General features: G+C 38.8%; 2 protein-coding genes and 1 pseudogene across 3 annotated transcripts; 2 read left to right on the top strand and 1 right to left on the bottom strand.

The window, feature by feature from the left end:
* Window positions 1-1274: 1274 nt before the first annotated feature.
* LOC107942731 (L-ascorbate oxidase homolog) lies at window positions 1275-18093 on the top strand. Of its 2 annotated transcripts, XM_041108562.1 has the most exons (4): window positions 1275-1606; window positions 1703-2809; window positions 2896-3215; window positions 17927-18093. In XM_041108562.1, exons 1-3 carry the CDS (start codon window positions 1359-1361, stop codon window positions 3194-3196), a joined length of 1656 nt encoding a protein of 551 aa, XP_040964496.1. In that variant the 5' UTR covers window positions 1275-1358; the 3' UTR covers window positions 3197-3215; window positions 17927-18093.
* Window positions 5550-7627, bottom strand: LOC107942730 (L-ascorbate oxidase homolog; annotated as a pseudogene).
* On the top strand, window positions 15985-18093 carry LOC121225280 (L-ascorbate oxidase homolog). The gene is made up of 3 exons (XM_041109519.1): window positions 15985-16317; window positions 16414-17520; window positions 17607-18093. The coding sequence occupies exons 1-3, from the start codon at window positions 16070-16072 to the stop codon at window positions 17905-17907; spliced, it is 1656 nt and encodes a 551-aa protein (XP_040965453.1). The 5' UTR covers window positions 15985-16069; the 3' UTR covers window positions 17908-18093.
* Window positions 18094-18759: the final 666 nt, after the last annotated feature.

Raw genomic sequence — 18759 nt, 5'->3', positions numbered from 1 at the left:
CACAAACTAAGATTTTAACAAATTCAAGTGAAAAGTTCACCTTCCTTAGTAATTTGATGGACGATAATGGAAGAGTAACCTAAAGAATTTCTTTCTTTCTTTTGCTTCTCTCACCAATTGAACACACACACACACACATATATATATATATACATAATTAATCTAATTACTCATTAATCTAATGGCTGCAATTGAGCTTAAAGAATGGTCAATAGAAATGAATGGCAAGGATCAACGCAAGCCACTAACTAATAATAAATCTTGGTTTAACAGTACTTAGGTTCTTGGCATAATTACCACTGACAAATTTGTTTAATTCTTAAATCAATTCTCTTTATTTTATTCACCTCACAATTAGTCTTTGATCAATAATTACTATTCTTTCAATCTAGTCCTTGTACTTAATAATTTATCTAATTTAATCCCTTAATAATTCTAATTTCTAATTTCATGTTCATCTTGTAAATGTCTCGATTTAAGATTTTTGGACTAGTTCGGCTTCGAGAATTCAGCCCTGAAATTGAAATTTTTGACCCCAGTGAAAATCAGAATGTTATATGCAAACTGCTCAACATCCTGCAAGGTCTCCATAATGGATTTCTTCATATTTGTGTCATTGTTGCTCATGTCTGATCCACCCCTGGTATTCACTTCAACTGTAACAATGGTCATATTCGTTGCCATGAGTGATGTGGAAAAATTTGTTAATATTTCGTTAAGTAATTTGAAATGGATCATGAGTAATTTGGTGGAAAGAGATAATAAAATAATTTCTCCACATTTTGGGTGTTCAAAATTTAATTTATTATAAAATCTCTTGTAGATGATGTCACAAATGAATTTGTCATGTATGCCTAAACTCTTGCAAAAAAAAAAGAACTAATTATTTTTTTTTTCAAATTATTTTTTTGTGTCATAATTTAAGTTTTCATATAAGAAGGTTGGTTTCACTTTAATACAATTTCTATTTTTAAAAATTACAATAGTTTATCTATATTTATAATAAAAGAATAACTAAAAAGGTAAAAGAAAAAAACTAGAGTATTTTTCATAGAAGCAACTACTTTCCTAAAGAAAAGGTTAGCCATCCATAGAGTGAATATTCAAATCCTTGTGATAACAGAGAGCAATGATTCAAAATTGTAAAACCAAAAATGGATTAGTGCTAAAAGCAAGGAAATAAATGAATGGATGAGCTTCTTCTAAGGGATTAAGATGGAAGAATGGAAGAGGGGATTGTGTGGTATAAAAGGAGAGGTATGCATGCAATTCAAAATCAACTCAAGCAAACCATCTTCCTCTTCCTCTAGAAGGGGATAATTAATAAATTACTGTCGGGCGAAAAAAAAGGGTAAGAGATGGCTCGATTAATGTTAATATCGATGCTATTTCTCTTGGCAGGATCAATGCTTATGGTCCAGGGCGGAGATCCCACCCTTTTTTTCGAATGGAACGTCACCTATGGCACCATTGCTCCCTTGGGAGTGCCAGTAAAGGGTATTCTTATTAACGGGCAATTCCCGGGACCAAATCTTAACTCTACCACCAACAACAATATCGTGGTCAATGTGTTCAATAACCTTGATGAGCCATTCCTTGTAACATGGTAAGCGACTACCAAGAGTAGTTTCTTTTTTACATTAATATGATTATGCTAGTGAAGAGTCGAGCTAATTATCTGTGGAAATGGGATTTGTTGCAGGGACGGCGTGCAGCATAGGAAGAACTCTTGGCAAGATGGTGTTCTGGGAACCAACTGTCCTATCCCCCCTGGGAAGAATTACACCTATAAATTCCAGGTGAAGGATCAGATTGGCAGCTACATGTACTATCCGGTGACGGCTATGCACAAGGCGGTTGGTGGTTTCGGTGGCCTCCGTGTTAACAGCCGTCTACTCATCCCTGTTCCCTACGCTGATCCGGCTGATGACTATACTCTCTTAGTGGGAGACTTTTTCAACAAGGGACACACCAGCCTCAAGAAGATTCTTGATAGCGGTCGCAACCTTGGGAGATGTGACGGTGTCCACCTTAATGGGAAAGTTGCGAAAGGTGATGGGAAGGATGAACCTCTGTTTACGATGGAGGCAGGCAAAACGTACAAGTACAGGATTTGCAATACGGGTATCAAGACATCTCTGAACGTCAGGTTCCAGGGCCACACCATGAAATTGGTTGAGATGGAGGGTTCCCACACAATGCAGAATGACTATGACTCCCTTGATGTGCATGTTGGACAGTGCTTCAGTGTGCTTGTTACTGCCAACCAGGAACCAAGGGATTACTATGTGGTGGCCTCTACCCGTTTTACCAGACGTGAGGTTACAGCAACCGGCATCATCCGTTACAAGAATGGCAAGGGAGCTGCCTCATCCGAGTTGCCACCGCCACCTGTTGGTTGGGCTTGGTCACTCAATCAATTCCGTACCTTCCGTTGGAACTTGACTTCTAACGCTGCTAGGCCTAACCCTCAGGGCTCCTACAAATATGGTTCCATTAACATTACCCGCACCATCAAGCTTGCCAACACTGCACAAAGAGTAGATGGCAAGCTCCGATATGCTCTTAATGGAGCCTCCTATGTCGAACCAACCACTCCACTAAAACTTGCAGAATACTACGGCGTAGCCGACAAGGTTTTCAAGTATGATACCATTCCCGATGAGCCACCAAGTGACAACACTAAGGTAACTTTGGCACCTATTGTCCTCAACATGACACACAGAAACTTTGTGGAAATCATCTTCGAGAATCCCGAGACCGCCATTCAGTCTTACCACTTGTCTGGCTACTCATTCTTTGCCGTGGGGTAAGTATAGCTTCTAACGTAACAAATACATGTGGTGATTTTATTGCCTGAGTTGAAGTAATAAGTTGTATAATGATTTGTTGCAGCATGGACATTGGGAAATGGAGCCCTGAGAAGAGGATGAACTACAATCTTCTCGACGCCGTGAGCAGACACACCATACAGGTATTCCCCAACTCCTGGTCAGCAATCCTATTGACATTCGACAACTGCGGGATGTGGAACCTGAGGTCGGAGATATGGGACAGGCATTACCTTGGGCAACAGCTTTATGCTAGTGTTATTTCCCCTAACCGATCCCTCAAGGATGAGTACAACTTGCCGGAAGGTGTATTGACTTGCGGCATCGTGCAAGGCATGCCAAGGCCTCCACCTTTCAGCAGTTAATTTAAATAAGCTTATAAATCTGTATCCAATTCTGGTGTATGGGGAGAGAGAGGGTGAGAAAGCTTGAGTTCCAAATGTATTTAATGAAATAAAATATTTTGGACCATTTGTTTGTATTCAAGTCATCCGCAAGCTTTCAACAATTTCATTGCTGCCATGTTTTAATTCTAATTACTGTGTTGATTATTAAAATCATATAATGCATTAATAAGAAAAACCATCACAAAATAGTGTGCATCACTAAAACAATTAATGAATAGACCAACTTTCTGTTTTCTTCTTCCCTTTTCTATTTTCTGCTTTCTGTTTCGGTTCATAACAGAACCAGGAGACAAAACATCCCTCAGTCCACTCCTGCAAGGTAAGATTCTCCCAAGAAATTTACTACTGTTCCCTCTTCCAAAGAAGAAGATACTCTACTGCAAAAGAAAGAGCAAACAATTTTGTCAACCGTCTGCACCAACAGATATTTGCTGTGTACAAAGAAGCACTTCATTGAGTAGAATGACTTGCTACAATTTGTTGCTTTTGTAAAACCATATGCCGAGGAGGGGGTTTATGGGTTTTATGTCAATCTTCTCAAGTCTGCCAATAAGTCTTCGAGCAAACTCTTCCACAAAGCTTATATTCGAGGAAGATGGTATAATTTTGGCCCTACACAAATTTGGGAGCTATTGCTTCACTCATGCTTGATAGATGTCAAGCTAGATGAATTTTATGGTACAATGGTCAAAACCATCACCAATGGAGTTCACCTTACCTTGCCCACAAGCTTCTACTCTAGAGCCCACTTATGCTGGCCTGTTTGCTATTGCAACCAGAAACTGGATTCCTAATAGCCAAAGGAATACAGTTACAAAGAAGATTGTTACTCTGCTTAGGAAGATTTGTGATGTGATTCAATTTGACTTGGGAGAGCTTATTTTTCAGGAAATCATCAAACATACTAATTTTGTTTACCCCATGTTATGTCTTTCTTTCCATTCACTTAATTTTTCAGATTCTTTATAATCAAAATCATGAAATTGTATTGGCTACTGAAAAATATGAAAGGAAGCCTATAGAGTTGAAGTATTCATACAAGTGGCTTGAAGGGAAACACCAGGTTGCACTCCCTGAAGCAGTTCCTGATGTTGTGGCCCAGCCTGTTGGAGTTGGCACAAAGGAAGACATTTCATCTCCAACATCTTGATGCTGAGATTGCCTCCCAAGAAAAAGGTCATTCAACAACTTCAAGCCAATGTTCGACGAGTCAAAGCATTGTGGAATGATCTCCTGGCCAAGCTGCTTCAGTTGGGGTTTGGAAAATCTCTTGAACTAAAAGGGGGAGTGGTATAAAGGACTTGGCACTACAGGTGACACTACTGCAATTAGTATCATGTTTTTTCTTTTCTTAGTATGATGATTTTTCTGTGCCAGAATCACCATAAACTTAGGGTTTCAGTTGTCATGTGGGGATGAAATAATTTACCACCCCAATATTGGGATTCCAATTCTCATCAAAGAATTTGCAACCCTCAGTTTCAGAAGCTATCTGCTAAGTGAAATTTGTTTTATTTTAATGTTTTTGGGTTGTAATTTTGAAGACTCTAACTTGAATTATGTTTATTTTAATTGATATTTTATAAAGGCTATTCTCACTACCTATGCATTAATGATTATTTTGCTTGATTATGTTTGTATTTGAAGTAGGATGGATTAAGGGTGAGCTAAAATTGAAATTTTTTTATTTAGGTATTTTAAGATTTTAAATTAATAAAAATAGAATTGTATGTTGGCTCCTTTAAAATGATAAAAATTTGATTTAACCTTATAAAAATTATAAAGACATAGGCTATTAAAATTGTGAAATTGCACTTTTGCTATCGTAAAAAATTACAATTTAATTTCGGTCCCCTAAACAAATTTTCTGGCTTTGCCTTTGATTTCTTGGGGAGAGCATTTGTTATCGTGAACTTACCAATACTATGCAAATTTTCTATTTAATATTTATTTTTGTATGATTAATATTTAACTATCATAATTTCAATTCTGATTAAATTTTAAATATTTAACTATATTTTTTTAATGTAAAAACTTTGAACCATTAAATATATATATTAATAAAGATGGTATTTAGATTAATACGAAATTTTACTTGCATGATAAATAAAATAATAAATTCAACAGTTAAAAACATTAGTTAACTTTTATTTGTTAATAATTCGTTAATTTATGTAAGTTTTTACATATTTATCTATTTGGATTGTGATTGTATTATTTTTTCATTATATCCTATTTTAATATTTTTTTATATTATTTACGAAAATAACTACATTTAAAAAAATAAAATAAATTTCACACACACTGTAAATAGAAAAAATGAAAGAATTTATTATTGAATGACATATAGTAGCTGAATGATGATTACATCAAGAAAATTAATTTATTGGAAAAGTCAGCATTAGTCACTACAAAGGTCGTTTTATGTGCATTTGAAGCAGATCTGGTTCCAGGTTTATATAAGCTTTAAATTAGGTGTAAGCTGGTGGTGGCCTTGGCATGCTTTCCACAACACCGCAAACTAGTGCACTCTCAGGCATGTTGTATTCGTCCCTGAGTGATTTGTTAGGGGAAACAACACTAACATAAAGCTGTTGCCCAAGGTAACGCCTGTCCCATACCTCTGACCTGATGTTCCACATTCCACAGTTGTCGAATGACAATAGGATAGCTGCCCAGGACTTGGGGAAAACCTGTATGGTGTGTCTGCTCACGGCATCAAGAAGATTGTAGTTCTTCCTCTTCTCAGGGCTCCATTGCCCAGTCTCGACACTGCAACAAATGATTATAGAATTTAGTTAAACGGAAAGTAATGACTATATACTAGAAGAATTTGAAGACCAAATACTTACGCCACAGCAAAGAAGGCATAGCCACACAAGTGATAAGACTGGATGGCTGTTTCGCGATTCTCGAAGATGATTTCCATAAAGTTTCTGTGTGTCAAATTGAGGACAACAGGTTCCATGGTTACTTTAGTGATCTCAGCTGGTGGGTCATCAGGAATGGTATCATACTTGAAAACCTTGTCAGCTACGCCGTAGTATTCTGCAAGTTTTAGTGGAGTGGTTGGTTCGACATAGGAGGCTCCATTAATAGCATATCGAAGCTTGCCATCTACTTTTTGAGCAGTGTTGGCCAGCTTGATGGTACGGGTAATGTTAACGGAACCATATTTGTAGGAGCCCTGAGGGTTAGGCCTAGCAGCGCTGGCAGTCAAGTTCCAACGGAAGGTACGGAATTGATTGAGTGACCAAGCCCAACCAACTGGTGGTGGTGGCAACTTAGGTGAGGGTGCGCCCTTGCCATTGGTGTAACGGATGACACCAGTTGCTGTAACCTCGCGTTTGGTAAAACGGGTAGAGGCCACAACAAAGTAATCCTTTGGTTCTTGGTCGGCTGTAACAAGCACAGCGAAGCACTGTCCAACATGAACATCAAGGGATTCATAGTCATTTTGCACTGTGTGGGCACCTTCCATCTCAACCAATTTCATGGTGTGGCCTTGGAACCTGACGTTCAGAGATGTCTTGATACCCGCATTGCAAATCCTATACTTGTAGGTTTTGCCTGCTTCCATGGTGAAGAGAGGTTCATCGCTACCATCACCTTTAGCAACTTTTCCATTAATGTGGACACCATCACATCTACCAAGGTTGCGACCGCTCTCAAGAATTTTCTTGAGGGTGGTGTGTCCCTTGTTGAAAAAATCTCCTGCTATGATAGTATAGTCATCAGCTGGATCAGCATAGGGGACAGGAATGAGTAAACGACTGTTAATACGAAGGCCACCGAAACCACCAACCGCCTTATGCATAGCCGTCACTGGATAATAGATGAAGCTGCCAATTTGGTCCTTCACCTGGAATTTATAGGTGTAATTCGTCCCGGGGGGATAGGACAGTTGGTTCCAAGCACACCATCTTGCCAAGGATTCTTCCTATGCTGCACGCCACTCCTGCAACAAAATTCATTTCCATATATATATATATATAATTAAGCTCAACTCTTTACTAATATAATCAAGGGAAAAAAAAGTACTCTTGTTTACCATGTCAAAAGGAATGGCTCATCAAGGTTGTTAAACACATTGACTATAACATTGTTGTTGGTGGTAGAGTTCATATTTGGCCCAGGGAATTGCCCGTTAATGAGAATACCTTTTACGGGAACACCCAAAGGAGATATGGTGCCATAAGTGACCTTCCACTCGAAACTAATGGTGGGATCTCCACCTTGAACCATAAGTAGTGATCCTACCCAGAGAAAAAACACCACTATTATCGTCAATGGAGCCATTTTGTTGGCTTTAAAGTCTCTTATGTAATTTTATGAAATTTTATGAATTAAGGCTGTTTATCCCCTCTTAGAGGAAGAAGATTTGTTTGAGATGATTTGAGTTGCATGTTGGCTTACCCTTTTATACAACACAACTCCTTCTAATACAATCGTTCTTCACCATTCAATTTTTCTCTTGAAATCCTTAAATTGCGCACATCCATTTGTTTATTTTCTTTTAGTATATACTATTTTTAACATTAACCAATTTGATTTTACCGTGATTCTCTTTTGTTCTAATATAATATTTGCACATTAATTCATTGTGTGGACGGCTAATATTTTATGACTAATGCATCTTCATCAAAATATTTAATCCTTACCATAATTATTTTTTAATTATATGGACGATATAAACGTGAAGAAAACACAAATAAGAATTTAACATGAAACCAAATCGACATTAGAGAAAAAAAACATATATAAGAAATATTCTAAATTTATAAATATATATATGATGCTCAATTTTTTTCCTATATTTTTAAAATTAAAATTCTAGTTTTATATAGATTTTGATATACATTAATTTATAAATGTACATATTACTATTATTTTTATATTCACATCATGCTCAAATTCTCTTTCCTATATTTTTATTTGTGAAATTTTGGTTTTCTATTCTTTTATATGTTGGGCACATGAGAAACTTGGGTTTGTGCTCAGTGTTTTGGGTTGAAGCTTGGATAAAAGGGCTTAAATATTGCATAGAACAAGGGGTTTCACAGAGTGGGAGTTGAAAACAACAATGCTGAGCTTCTTTCTTTACTTGATGACCAAAATGGAGAGTCAAGTTTGTTGAAAGCTGGACTGCAATGCAACATGGAGCCAGAAGCATGCTACTATCGAGACCAGCAGCTATCGAGCTCAGCTCATTTTGCTTGGTATGCACGAATGGTTTTCAAACCAAATGAAGCAACTGATATTGCTGTTTTGTTTTGATGTAACTTAGTTTAGTTTGATTGTAACTAGCTTTAATAGTTAGTTGGATTAAGTTTGTGATTGGATTGATGATGTAAAAGCTGATATGTCAGCTTATTTTGTATTTGACTTAAGCTTGTATTAGTTTAGTTTAAGTGGGAGTAGTTATGTCATTAGGTATCTGTCAAATGAACCAAAATTTGTAGCTCTTTTATATATTCAAATCTTGAATGAAAAATGTAATGTTCAGTTACAACTTTGCTGAGTATTCAATTGTGTTCATTGCTTTGCTTTTTCTTTGCTTCGATTCTTCTTGCTTCAGTCTTACAAATACAGATTTGAAACTTTGTTTGATGCTTGCTGCTGCCATTGTTCCTACAAATGGTATCATGAGCCCGAGTCTTTGAGGGGCCTTTGTATGCAATCTGTTGTGTTCGAATCAAAACCAACAGCAAGTTCAAAATTTGGTAAGATCAAAGCATTTGGATTCAGTCTAGCAGAATGAGTTTCACTCCACCACCTCCACCAGTGTTCACTGGAGAAAACTATCACATTTGGATAGTTAAAATGAAGACTTATCTCCAGGCACATGATCTTTGGAGTGTGATCGAGAATGATGCTGAATCACCTCTATTGAAAGCCAATCCCACCATTGCACAGATGAGGCAACATACTGAGGAGCGAGCCAAGAAGCATAAGGCTATGGCCTGCTTGCAAAATGGAGTCTCTGATGTGATATTTACTCGCATCATGGCCTGTGACTCACCAAAGCAGGCTTGGGAGAAGCTGAAGGAGGAGTTCATGGGGACTGATAAGACAAGGCAACAGCAAGTGATCAACCTCAGGAGAGACTTTGAAAATTTGAGGATGAAGGAGTCTGAGACCATCAAGCAGTACTCAGACAGGATAATGGCCATTGTCAACAGCATTAGGCTCCTGGGAGTGGACTTCACAGAGAGCAGAGTTGTTGAAAAGGTTATTACAACTCTCCCTGAGAAATTTGAGTATAAAATCTCTTCACTTGAGGACTCGAGGGACTTATCAGCCATTTCTTTGTCTGAGCTGATAAACTCCCTGTATGCACTTGAGCAAAGGAGGGCAAATAGGCAGGAGGAGAATCCTGAAGCTGCTTTCCAGGCTAAAGCCAGTGAAGGCTCGAGTGTGAGTGCAAAAGGCAAGAAGCCTTGGCACAATAGAAGGGTCAAGTCAGGAAGAGATGAAGCAAAAAGGGTGTTCCCACCATGTGTTCATTGCAAGAAGACAACACATTCAGAAAAGTATTGCTGGTTTAGGCCAGATATTCAGTGTAGAAAATGCAAGCAGTTTGGCCATGTGGAGAAGGTGTGCAAGGGCAAACCAAGGGAGGCTGCTCTGCAACAAGCTAGACCTGCTGAGGACATTCAAGCTCAGGAGGAGCAAGTGTTCACAGCAACTTGTTTTGTTGGCACAACCAAGGCCAGCAATGATTGGCTACTAGACAGTGGCTGCTCACACCATATGGCAGCAGATGAGAAGCTGTTCAAAAGCCTAGACGGAAGCTTCCACTCGAGGATTAGAATTGGAGATGGTAGGCTGATTGAGGCTAAAGGCAAGGGCAGTGTGTTGATTAGCACTGGTTCAGGTAACAAGCTGATCTCAGATGTGTTTTTTGTACCTGACTTAGACCAGAATTTGCTTAGTGTAGGCCAATTAGTTGAAAAGGGCTATACATTGGTTTTTAAGGATGGTTGCTGTATTGTTCAAGACATGAATGGTCTGGAGTTAGTCACAGTCTCTATGACTGATAGGTGCTTCATGCTGGATGTTAGCCAAATAGAAAGAAAGGCATACACCAGCCTTGTTGAAAGCACTGACTTGTGGCATAGGAGACTAGGCCATGCAAATTTTAGATCCATCGATCTGTTACATAGGTTGAATTTGGTTGATGAAATTACAAAATTTGAAGTTAGTGGGAATGTTTGTGAGGTTTGTCAGCTTGGTAAGCAGGCTAGACTGCCTTTTCCTGCTGACAGTGCTTGGAGAGCTCAAGACAAGCTCGAATTGGTGCATTCTGATGTTTGTGGCCCTATGAGAACACCTTCAATCAGTGAGAACAGGTACTTTGCCCTATTTATAGATGATTTAACAAGGTTGTGCTGGGTCTACTTCTTGAAGCAAAAGTCAGAAGTGTTTGAAGCCTTCTGCAAATTCAAGGCTTATGCTGAAAATCAGTCAAGCTGCAAAATTAGAGCCTTGAGGACTGATAATGGCTCTGAATATGTGTCTGAGAGATTTCAGAAGCTTTGTGACAGTGCTGGGATTCACCATCAGCTCACAACAGTCTATACTCCTCAACAGAATGGAGTCTGTGAGAGAAAGAATAGGAATGTACTGAACATGGCCAGGTGCCTCTTGTTTCAAGGCAAGCTTCCAAGTCAGTTTTGGGCTGAGGCAGTCAACACCTCAGTGTATCTGCTCAACAGACTGCCAACTAGAGCAGTCAAGGATAAGACTCCTTTTGAGGCTTGGCATGGAGTCAAACCTGTGGTAACACACTTAAAAGTGTTTGGCTGTGTATGTTATGCACTTATTCCAGTAGAGAAAAGGACCAAGCTTGAGAGCAGAGCAACTCCAGGAATCTTTGTTGGCTACAGCAGCAACAAGAAGGGCTATAGAGTGTATGATCCTACAGCAAAGAAGGTTTTAGTCAGCAGGGATGTAAAGTTTGATGAGGAAAAGGTGTGGAATTGGAATGGTGTTGAGGCTGACTTGTCTGAATTGGACCAGTTAGACTTGGTTGCTGAACCTGCAGAAGAAGGACCAAGTAATGATGCTATCGATGATATACCAGTGAGGGGCACCAAAACTTTGGCTGATGTCTATCAGAGGTGCAATGTTGCTGTGATTGAGCCCTCAGACTTTGAAGAGGCTGCTAAGAACAGAAGCTGGATGAAAGCTATGGAAGCTGAGTTGGAAATGATCAACAAAAATCAGACTTGGGAGTTGGTGAGCAGACCAGAACACAAGAGGGTCATAGGAGTTAAATGGGTGTATCGGGCCAAGTACAATGCTGATGGCTCACTGAACAAGCACAAGGCCAGGCTTGTGGTGAAGGGCTACAGTCAGCAGTATGGTGTTGACTACCTAGAAACTTTTGCTCCAGTGGCAAGACTGGATACAATTAAGCTGCTGTTTGCTTTAGCAGCTCAGAAGCAGTGGAGAGTTCACCAATTGGATGTCAAATCAGCATTCCTGAATGGTTTTCTCAAGGAGGAGATCTTCATCGAACAACCTGAAGGTTTTGAAGTTGTTGGACATGAAGACAAAATGTATAAGTTGAGAAAGGCCCTCTATGGCCTGAAACAGGCACCAAGGGCCTGGTATGACAGAGTTGATGCTTACCTGACCAAACTTGGATTTGTAAAGAGCCTTAGTGAGCCTACTCTGTATGTTAAAAGGTCAGAACATGAAACCTTACTGATTGTCTCCTTGTATGTGGATGATTTGCTTGTGACAGGGAGCAAAATTGAGCTCATTGATGAGTTCAAAGTCCAAATGCAGCAAGTGTTTGAAATGACAGACTTGGGGATCATGACTTACTTCCTTGGCATGGAAGTTCACCAGTCTGATCGAGGTATCTTCATCAGCCAACACTCATTTGCTTTGAAGATCCTAGACAAATTCTGCATGTATAATTGTAAAGCAGTCAGCACACCTGTGGCCCAAGGAGAAAAGCTGACTAGCAGTGGTGATCAGCAGAGGGTTGATGAGAGGTACTATCGAAGCCTAGTTGGTTGTCTGTTGTATCTAACAGCAACCAGGCCAGACATCATGTTTGGTGTCAGTCTGTTATCGAGATTTATGCATTGTTGCAATGAGGCACATTTGAAGGCAGCAAAGAGGGTCCTTAGATACATTAAGGGCACTGCTAGTTTTGGTGTAATGTTTGAAAGTGGGAACCAACTGAAACTAGAAGGCTACTCTGATAGTGACTGGGCAGGATCCCTCAATGACATGAAGAGTACCTCAGGACACTTCTTTACACTTGGATCGGGGATGTTTTGCTGGAGTTCAAAAAAGTAGCAAACTGTTGCTCAGTCCACAGCTGAAGCAGAATACATTGCTGCAGCAGGAGCAGTTAATCAGGCCATTTGGCTAAGGAAGCTGCTTCATGACCTTAATGAAACTCAAGATGAAGCAACTGAAATTTGGGTGGATAATCAGTCTGCAGTTGCAATAGCCAAGAACCCTGTGTTCCATGGTAAGACAAAGCATTTTAAAATCAAGCTGCATTTTGTTAGAGAGGCTGAACAAGCAAAGGAAGTCAGCCTTGTGCATTGTAGCTCAGGGGCACAATTGGCTGACATAATGACCAAGTCCTTGGGGGCTGCTCGATTTGAATATTTGAGAAGTGCAATTGGAATGTGTTGCATACAGTCCAAGGAGGAGTGTTGAAAGCTGGACTGCAATGCAACATGGAGCCGGAAGCATGCTACTATCGAGACCAGCAGCTATCGAGCTCAGCTCATTTTGCTTGGTATGCACGAATGGTTTTCAGACCAAATGAAGCAACTGATATTGCTGTTTTGTTTTGATGTAACTTAGTTTAGTTTGATTGTAACTAGCTTTAATAGTTAGTTGGATTAAGTTTGTGATTGGATTGATGATGTAAAAGCTGATATGTCAGCTTATTTTGTATTTGACTTAAGCTTGTATTAGTTTAGTTTAAGTGGGAGTAGTTATGTCATTAGGTATCTGTCAAATGAACCAAAATTTGTAGCTCTTTTATATATTCAAATCTTGAATGAAAAATGTAATGTTCAGTTACAACTTTGCTGAGTATTCAATTGTGTTCATTGCTTTGCTTTTTCTTTGCTTCGATTCTTCTTGCTTCAGTCTTACAAATACAGATTTGAAACTTTGTTTGATGCTTGCTGCTGCCATTGTTCCTACAAAGTTCTTGTAAGACACATCCAAATTCTTTTCAATCACAAATTGAAACTTACATAAATATAGAGGCAGATTGTTTGGGAAAAATGAGCCAAAGTAGATTTTATTTCATATAAATACCAATGATCAGGCCTTTCAGAGGCACACTGGTTGAGTTGAGATATCCTTTTATATGCTATAAGCCTCGATTGCTCGTTTTCCTTTTCTGTCTCGTACCTCCTCTCTTTATCGTTGTGCCCATGAACACTCTTTGTTTCCCTACTACGATTGCACAGCTCATTACTACCTTCTGAACGTTCCACAACCATATTTTACACAGTTACCCCCATTTTCATTTTCTTGGACTAATGAGCAAAATCTAACACCCTTTATGTTACTTGAAATTTCATCGTCACTTTTATCCAAATGCCTACTAGCCCTCCTGCACCGATGATCATCACAACCTGACAAAGGTCAAACCTCACTAGAGGTAAAGCCACCATCACAGCTAAGGACATTGGACTCACATTATCTAGATTTGCAATTAATTCGTTGACGTCCTCTTCACTTGATGAACGAATCACTTCAACTTCTAACACTTTTAGATCAATATTTTCTGGCCAACCGCTTTTATTTGGATTTGCAGAACAACACTTACCTTACTCTGTAGTCTCTGATCCATGTATTTAACTTAGCTCTTTTTGCTGGTTTCTATTCTAAGAGTAATTGACGTGCTAAGTGAAGATAGTAGGAACTTTTAGCTCCTACGCTCTAATGTTTTTTTTTTTTGCATTATGGCTAGTTGAGCCTTCCTTTGTACAAAAAGAACTAGTTTAATCTAATAGTTGAATCTCAAATTTAAATAGTTGTTATTCACTTTTCAAGCCACCACGAACATATTATGGAAATTAGAGGGACAGAAACAATGTAGCTGATTCATTGTCCAAACTACAAGTTTCAGAAGATTTTGGAATAAAGTGCTCACTCGACCCCTCAGAGAAATCGATACATTATTGTTATTAGACAAATTGGGGTCATGCCATCCCAATGGTATTTTGATGTAGAACAGTAATGCCTATTTGAATTTCCCTTGTCTTTGAACTCTAGAATTTTCTTGTATTTAATTTAGTCATTGATTTATTTGGATAGGTATTAAAAGTAAATTTTGATGATTGGCATTCTAATTAGTCAAAATTCTCTTTGGGATCGATATTTTATACCACTTGTAACGATACATATACTTGCGTGTGATATTCGATTAAGTTCAGAGCACCTTTTGTTCAAAATAATGGTGTTTTACGAATAACTATGCATAGAACAATTTCTATTTAGTAGAATTGTATTTTTTCGAAAGAGTCATTATTCAGAATAAGTTCTACCAAACGGAGCATTACCATAGAACAACTTTTGTTTGAAACAAGTAAGAATAACCCTTTTCCATGAACAACTCTCGTTCAAGAACATCCATTGTCTTGCATTCTAAGAGATGTTCTGCGGTAAAGGTTTCACAAGATACCGCTTCACCAAAGTAGAAGAAGTGAAAATAACCTACGACAGAGTTCTCGGGTTGTCTTCACTCTTGAGATTTTCCAGAGAACTTGGCTTGGTAGATTAAATATGGAGATAATTAAATAGTTTCCTCTTAACATTTTCCTCTAACATTGAGTGTTTTTCCTTTATTTCAAAAATATGGTGAACATTTCTTCAATATTCATCATTATCATCACCAAAAAGGCCATTCACCATCCCGTCTTAACCATATATTGCCATTGCAATTGAAACCTAATTTCATTACTCATATTAAATACCTAGTATAAATAGGAGCCCATCACAACTAGTTGAGTGACTTTTTGGCACTTTGATACTCTAATTCTCAAAGCTCTCTAAAATTCTTTCAACTTTTGTTGTTGTTGTTGTTGTTGTTTAGCCTTATCATCAACTACAATTCCCTTTCTCTTGCTTATCAAACATCACTTGTTGCTGTGATCAATGTTATAGGATCAGCTCTAGTATTCTTCTCTGCCTTCTTTCGATATATCATGTTCACTTATTTATAAAGCTCCCTCTGAACCCTCTACAATGTTTTAATTTTATCTATATTACTCTCATAGAATACCACAAATGGATATATGATGTTATTAGTATGTTATAATCTCTAAAAAAATGAAATTAGTTATAAATTTCTTTTCATATTATTTATTCAATTTGAACTTTTATGGTGGGTCATAATTTAATTATATATGAAGTTTCACTTAATATCAACTGTCTATAATGATTATATAATAATGGAGGTTAATGTTACTTTAATACATTTCATATTTATATATTTAAATTAAGAAAATAACTAAAAGAACTCTCATCAGAGTAACCATCGTCCTAAAAAAAAGGTTAGCCATCAGCACAGTGGATGTGCAAATCCTTGATGGAAAAGAAGAGAATGATAAACTCAAAATGATTAGTGTTAAAAACAGTATTTGCTAAAAGCAAGGAAATAAATGAATGGATGAGCGTATTCTAAGGGATTAAGATGGAAGAATTGAAGAGGTTGTGTGGTATAAAAGGAGAGGTATGCATGCAATTCAAAATCAACTCAAGCAAACCATCTTCCTCTTCCTCTAGAAGGGGATAATTAATAAATTACTGTCGGGCGAAAAAAAAGGGTAAGAGATGGCTCGATTAATGTTAATATCGATGCTATTTCTCTTGGCAGGATCAATGCTTATGGTCCAGGGCGGAGATCCCACCCTTTTTTTCGAATGGAACGTCACCTATGGCACCATTGCTCCCTTGGGAGTGCCAGTAAAGGGTATTCTTATTAACGGGCAATTCCCGGGACCAAATCTTAACTCTACCACCAACAACAATATCGTGGTCAATGTGTTCAATAACCTTGATGAGCCATTCCTTGTAACATGGTAAGCGACTACCAAGAGTAGTTTCTTTTTTACATTAATATGATTATGCTAGTGAAGAGTCGAGCTAATTATCTGTGGAAATGGGATTTGTTGCAGGGACGGCGTGCAGCATAGGAAGAACTCTTGGCAAGATGGTGTTCTGGGAACCAACTGTCCTATCCCCCCTGGGAAGAATTACACCTATAAATTCCAGGTGAAGGATCAGATTGGCAGCTACATGTACTATCCGGTGACGGCTATGCACAAGGCGGTTGGTGGTTTCGGTGGCCTCCGTGTTAACAGCCGTCTACTCATCCCTGTTCCCTACGCTGATCCGGCTGATGACTATACTCTCTTAGTGGGAGACTTTTTCAACAAGGGACACACCAGCCTCAAGAAGATTCTTGATAGCGGTCGCAACCTTGGGAGATGTGACGGTGTCCACCTTAATGGGAAAGTTGCGAAAGGTGATGGGAAGGATGAACCTCTGTTTACGATGGAGGCAGGCAAAACGTACAAGTACAGGATTTGCAATACGGGTATCAAGACATCTCTGAACGTCAGGTTCCAGGGCCACACCATGAAATTGGTTGAGATGGAGGGTTCCCACACAATGCAGAATGACTATGACTCCCTTGATGTGCATGTTGGACAGTGCTTCAGTGTGCTTGTTACTGCCAACCAGGAACCAAGGGATTACTATGTGGTGGCCTCTACCCGTTTTACCAGACGTGAGGTTACAGCAACCGGCATCATCCGTTACAAGAATGGCAAGGGAGCTGCCTCATCCGAGTTGCCACCGCCACCTGTTGGTTGGGCTTGGTCACTCAATCAATTCCGTACCTTCCGTTGGAACTTGACTTCTAACGCTGCTAGGCCTAACCCTCAGGGCTCCTACAAATATGGTTCCATTAACATTACCCGCACCATCAAGCTTGCCAACACTGCACAAAGAGTAGATGGCAAGCTCCGATATGCTCTTAATGGAGCCTCCTATGTCGAACCAACCACTCCACTAAAACTTGCAGAATACTACGGCGTAGCCGACAAGGTTTTCAAGTATGATACCATTCCCGATGAGCCACCAAGTGACAACACTAAGGTAACTTTGGCACCTATTGTCCTCAACATGACACACAGAAACTTTGTGGAAATCATCTTCGAGAATCCCGAGACCGCCATTCAGTCTTACCACTTATCTGGCTACTCATTCTTTGCCGTGGGGTAAGTATAGCTTCTAACGTAACAAATACATGTGGTGATTTTATTGCCTGAGTTGAAGTAATAAGTTGTATAATGATTTGTTGCAGCATGGACATTGGGAAATGGAGCCCTGAGAAGAGGATGAACTACAATCTTCTCGACGCCGTGAGCAGACACACCATACAGGTATTCCCCAACTCCTGGTCAGCAATCCTATTGACATTCGACAACTGCGGGATGTGGAACCTGAGGTCGGAGATATGGGACAGGCATTACCTTGGGCAACAGCTTTATGCTAGTGTTATTTCCCCTAACCGATCCCTCAAGGATGAGTACAACTTGCCGGAAGGTGTATTGACTTGTGGCATCGTGCAAGGCATGCCAAGGCCTCCACCTTTCAGCAGTTAATTTAAATAAGCTTATAAATCTGTAGCCAATTCTGGTGTATGGGGAGAGAGAGGGTGAGAAAAGCTTGAGTTCCAAATGTATTTAATGAAATAAAAGGTGTATTTCTGCATGCCTGCAAGTTGGTTAAAACTGAACATGGATGTAAAATTTGCTTTATAATCGCATGAAAGATGGTTTAGATTGAAATTGATGGTTCTACTATTTCCGCTGTGTAACAAGGAAGAGAGTCTCGAAAGGCAAATCGACGAAACAAAAATCAAATTAGTTTTTCTTAAATGACACTACTTTTAATAACCTGGACTTTAAATTTAGTCAGACTTAATAATTTGATGGTTTTTGAGGAATTTAGACAAAAATGTTATGTTTTCTAAAAAGATAGTCAAAGTAGAAGTTTTAAGTTTTACTTAGCCATTTCGATTAACAGTGTAGCATTTAGAATCTGGCTGGGCCGAATTTAGGAAGTTACACCTCTAATATACCCTTACTTTTGACAAAGTTAGCAACAAAGATTTCCTGATTTCAGCTGTTCCATAGGTTCCAACAGATCACTCTAAATAGCATGTCCCCACTGGGCACCACCACAAGACATGATCAATGGATACAGATCTATTTGTACAAAATTGGTAACATCTATCCTAATAATTTCTGCATGCATGCAAGTTATCTTGATTGATAACTAAAAGGTGCAGGTGCAAAAGAGAGATTACCCCTTCAACTGGTATTGATATTGTTAATGACTAGCATGATATGCTACTTTGTTTTAAAATTTTAATATTCTAATATTCATTTGGAAAACACACCAAAAAATTCTAATATTCTAATAGTGGAACCATCAATTTCATTCTAAACCAT

Source organism: Gossypium hirsutum, chromosome D13 (genome assembly GCF_007990345.1).
Source record: "Gossypium hirsutum isolate 1008001.06 chromosome D13, Gossypium_hirsutum_v2.1, whole genome shotgun sequence".
Classification (NCBI taxonomy): Eukaryota; Viridiplantae; Streptophyta; class Magnoliopsida; order Malvales; family Malvaceae; genus Gossypium; species Gossypium hirsutum.
This window is presented reverse-complemented; position numbering and strand designations above follow the sequence as displayed.

Bases quoted from the DNA above. Each gene is read 5' to 3' on its own strand.
- LOC107942731 (XM_041108562.1), top strand. From the start codon at position 1,359: ATGGCTCGATTAATGTTAATATCGATGCTATTTCTCTTGGCAGGATCA. The intron at 1,607-1,702 runs GTAAGCGACTAC...GATTTGTTGCAG, and splicing joins GAGCCATTCCTTGTAACATG to GGACGGCGTGCAGCATAGGA. The intron at 2,810-2,895 runs GTAAGTATAGCT...GATTTGTTGCAG, and splicing joins TACTCATTCTTTGCCGTGGG to CATGGACATTGGGAAATGGA.
- LOC121225280 (XM_041109519.1), top strand. From the start codon at position 16,070: ATGGCTCGATTAATGTTAATATCGATGCTATTTCTCTTGGCAGGATCA. The intron at 16,318-16,413 runs GTAAGCGACTAC...GATTTGTTGCAG, and splicing joins GAGCCATTCCTTGTAACATG to GGACGGCGTGCAGCATAGGA. The intron at 17,521-17,606 runs GTAAGTATAGCT...GATTTGTTGCAG, and splicing joins TACTCATTCTTTGCCGTGGG to CATGGACATTGGGAAATGGA.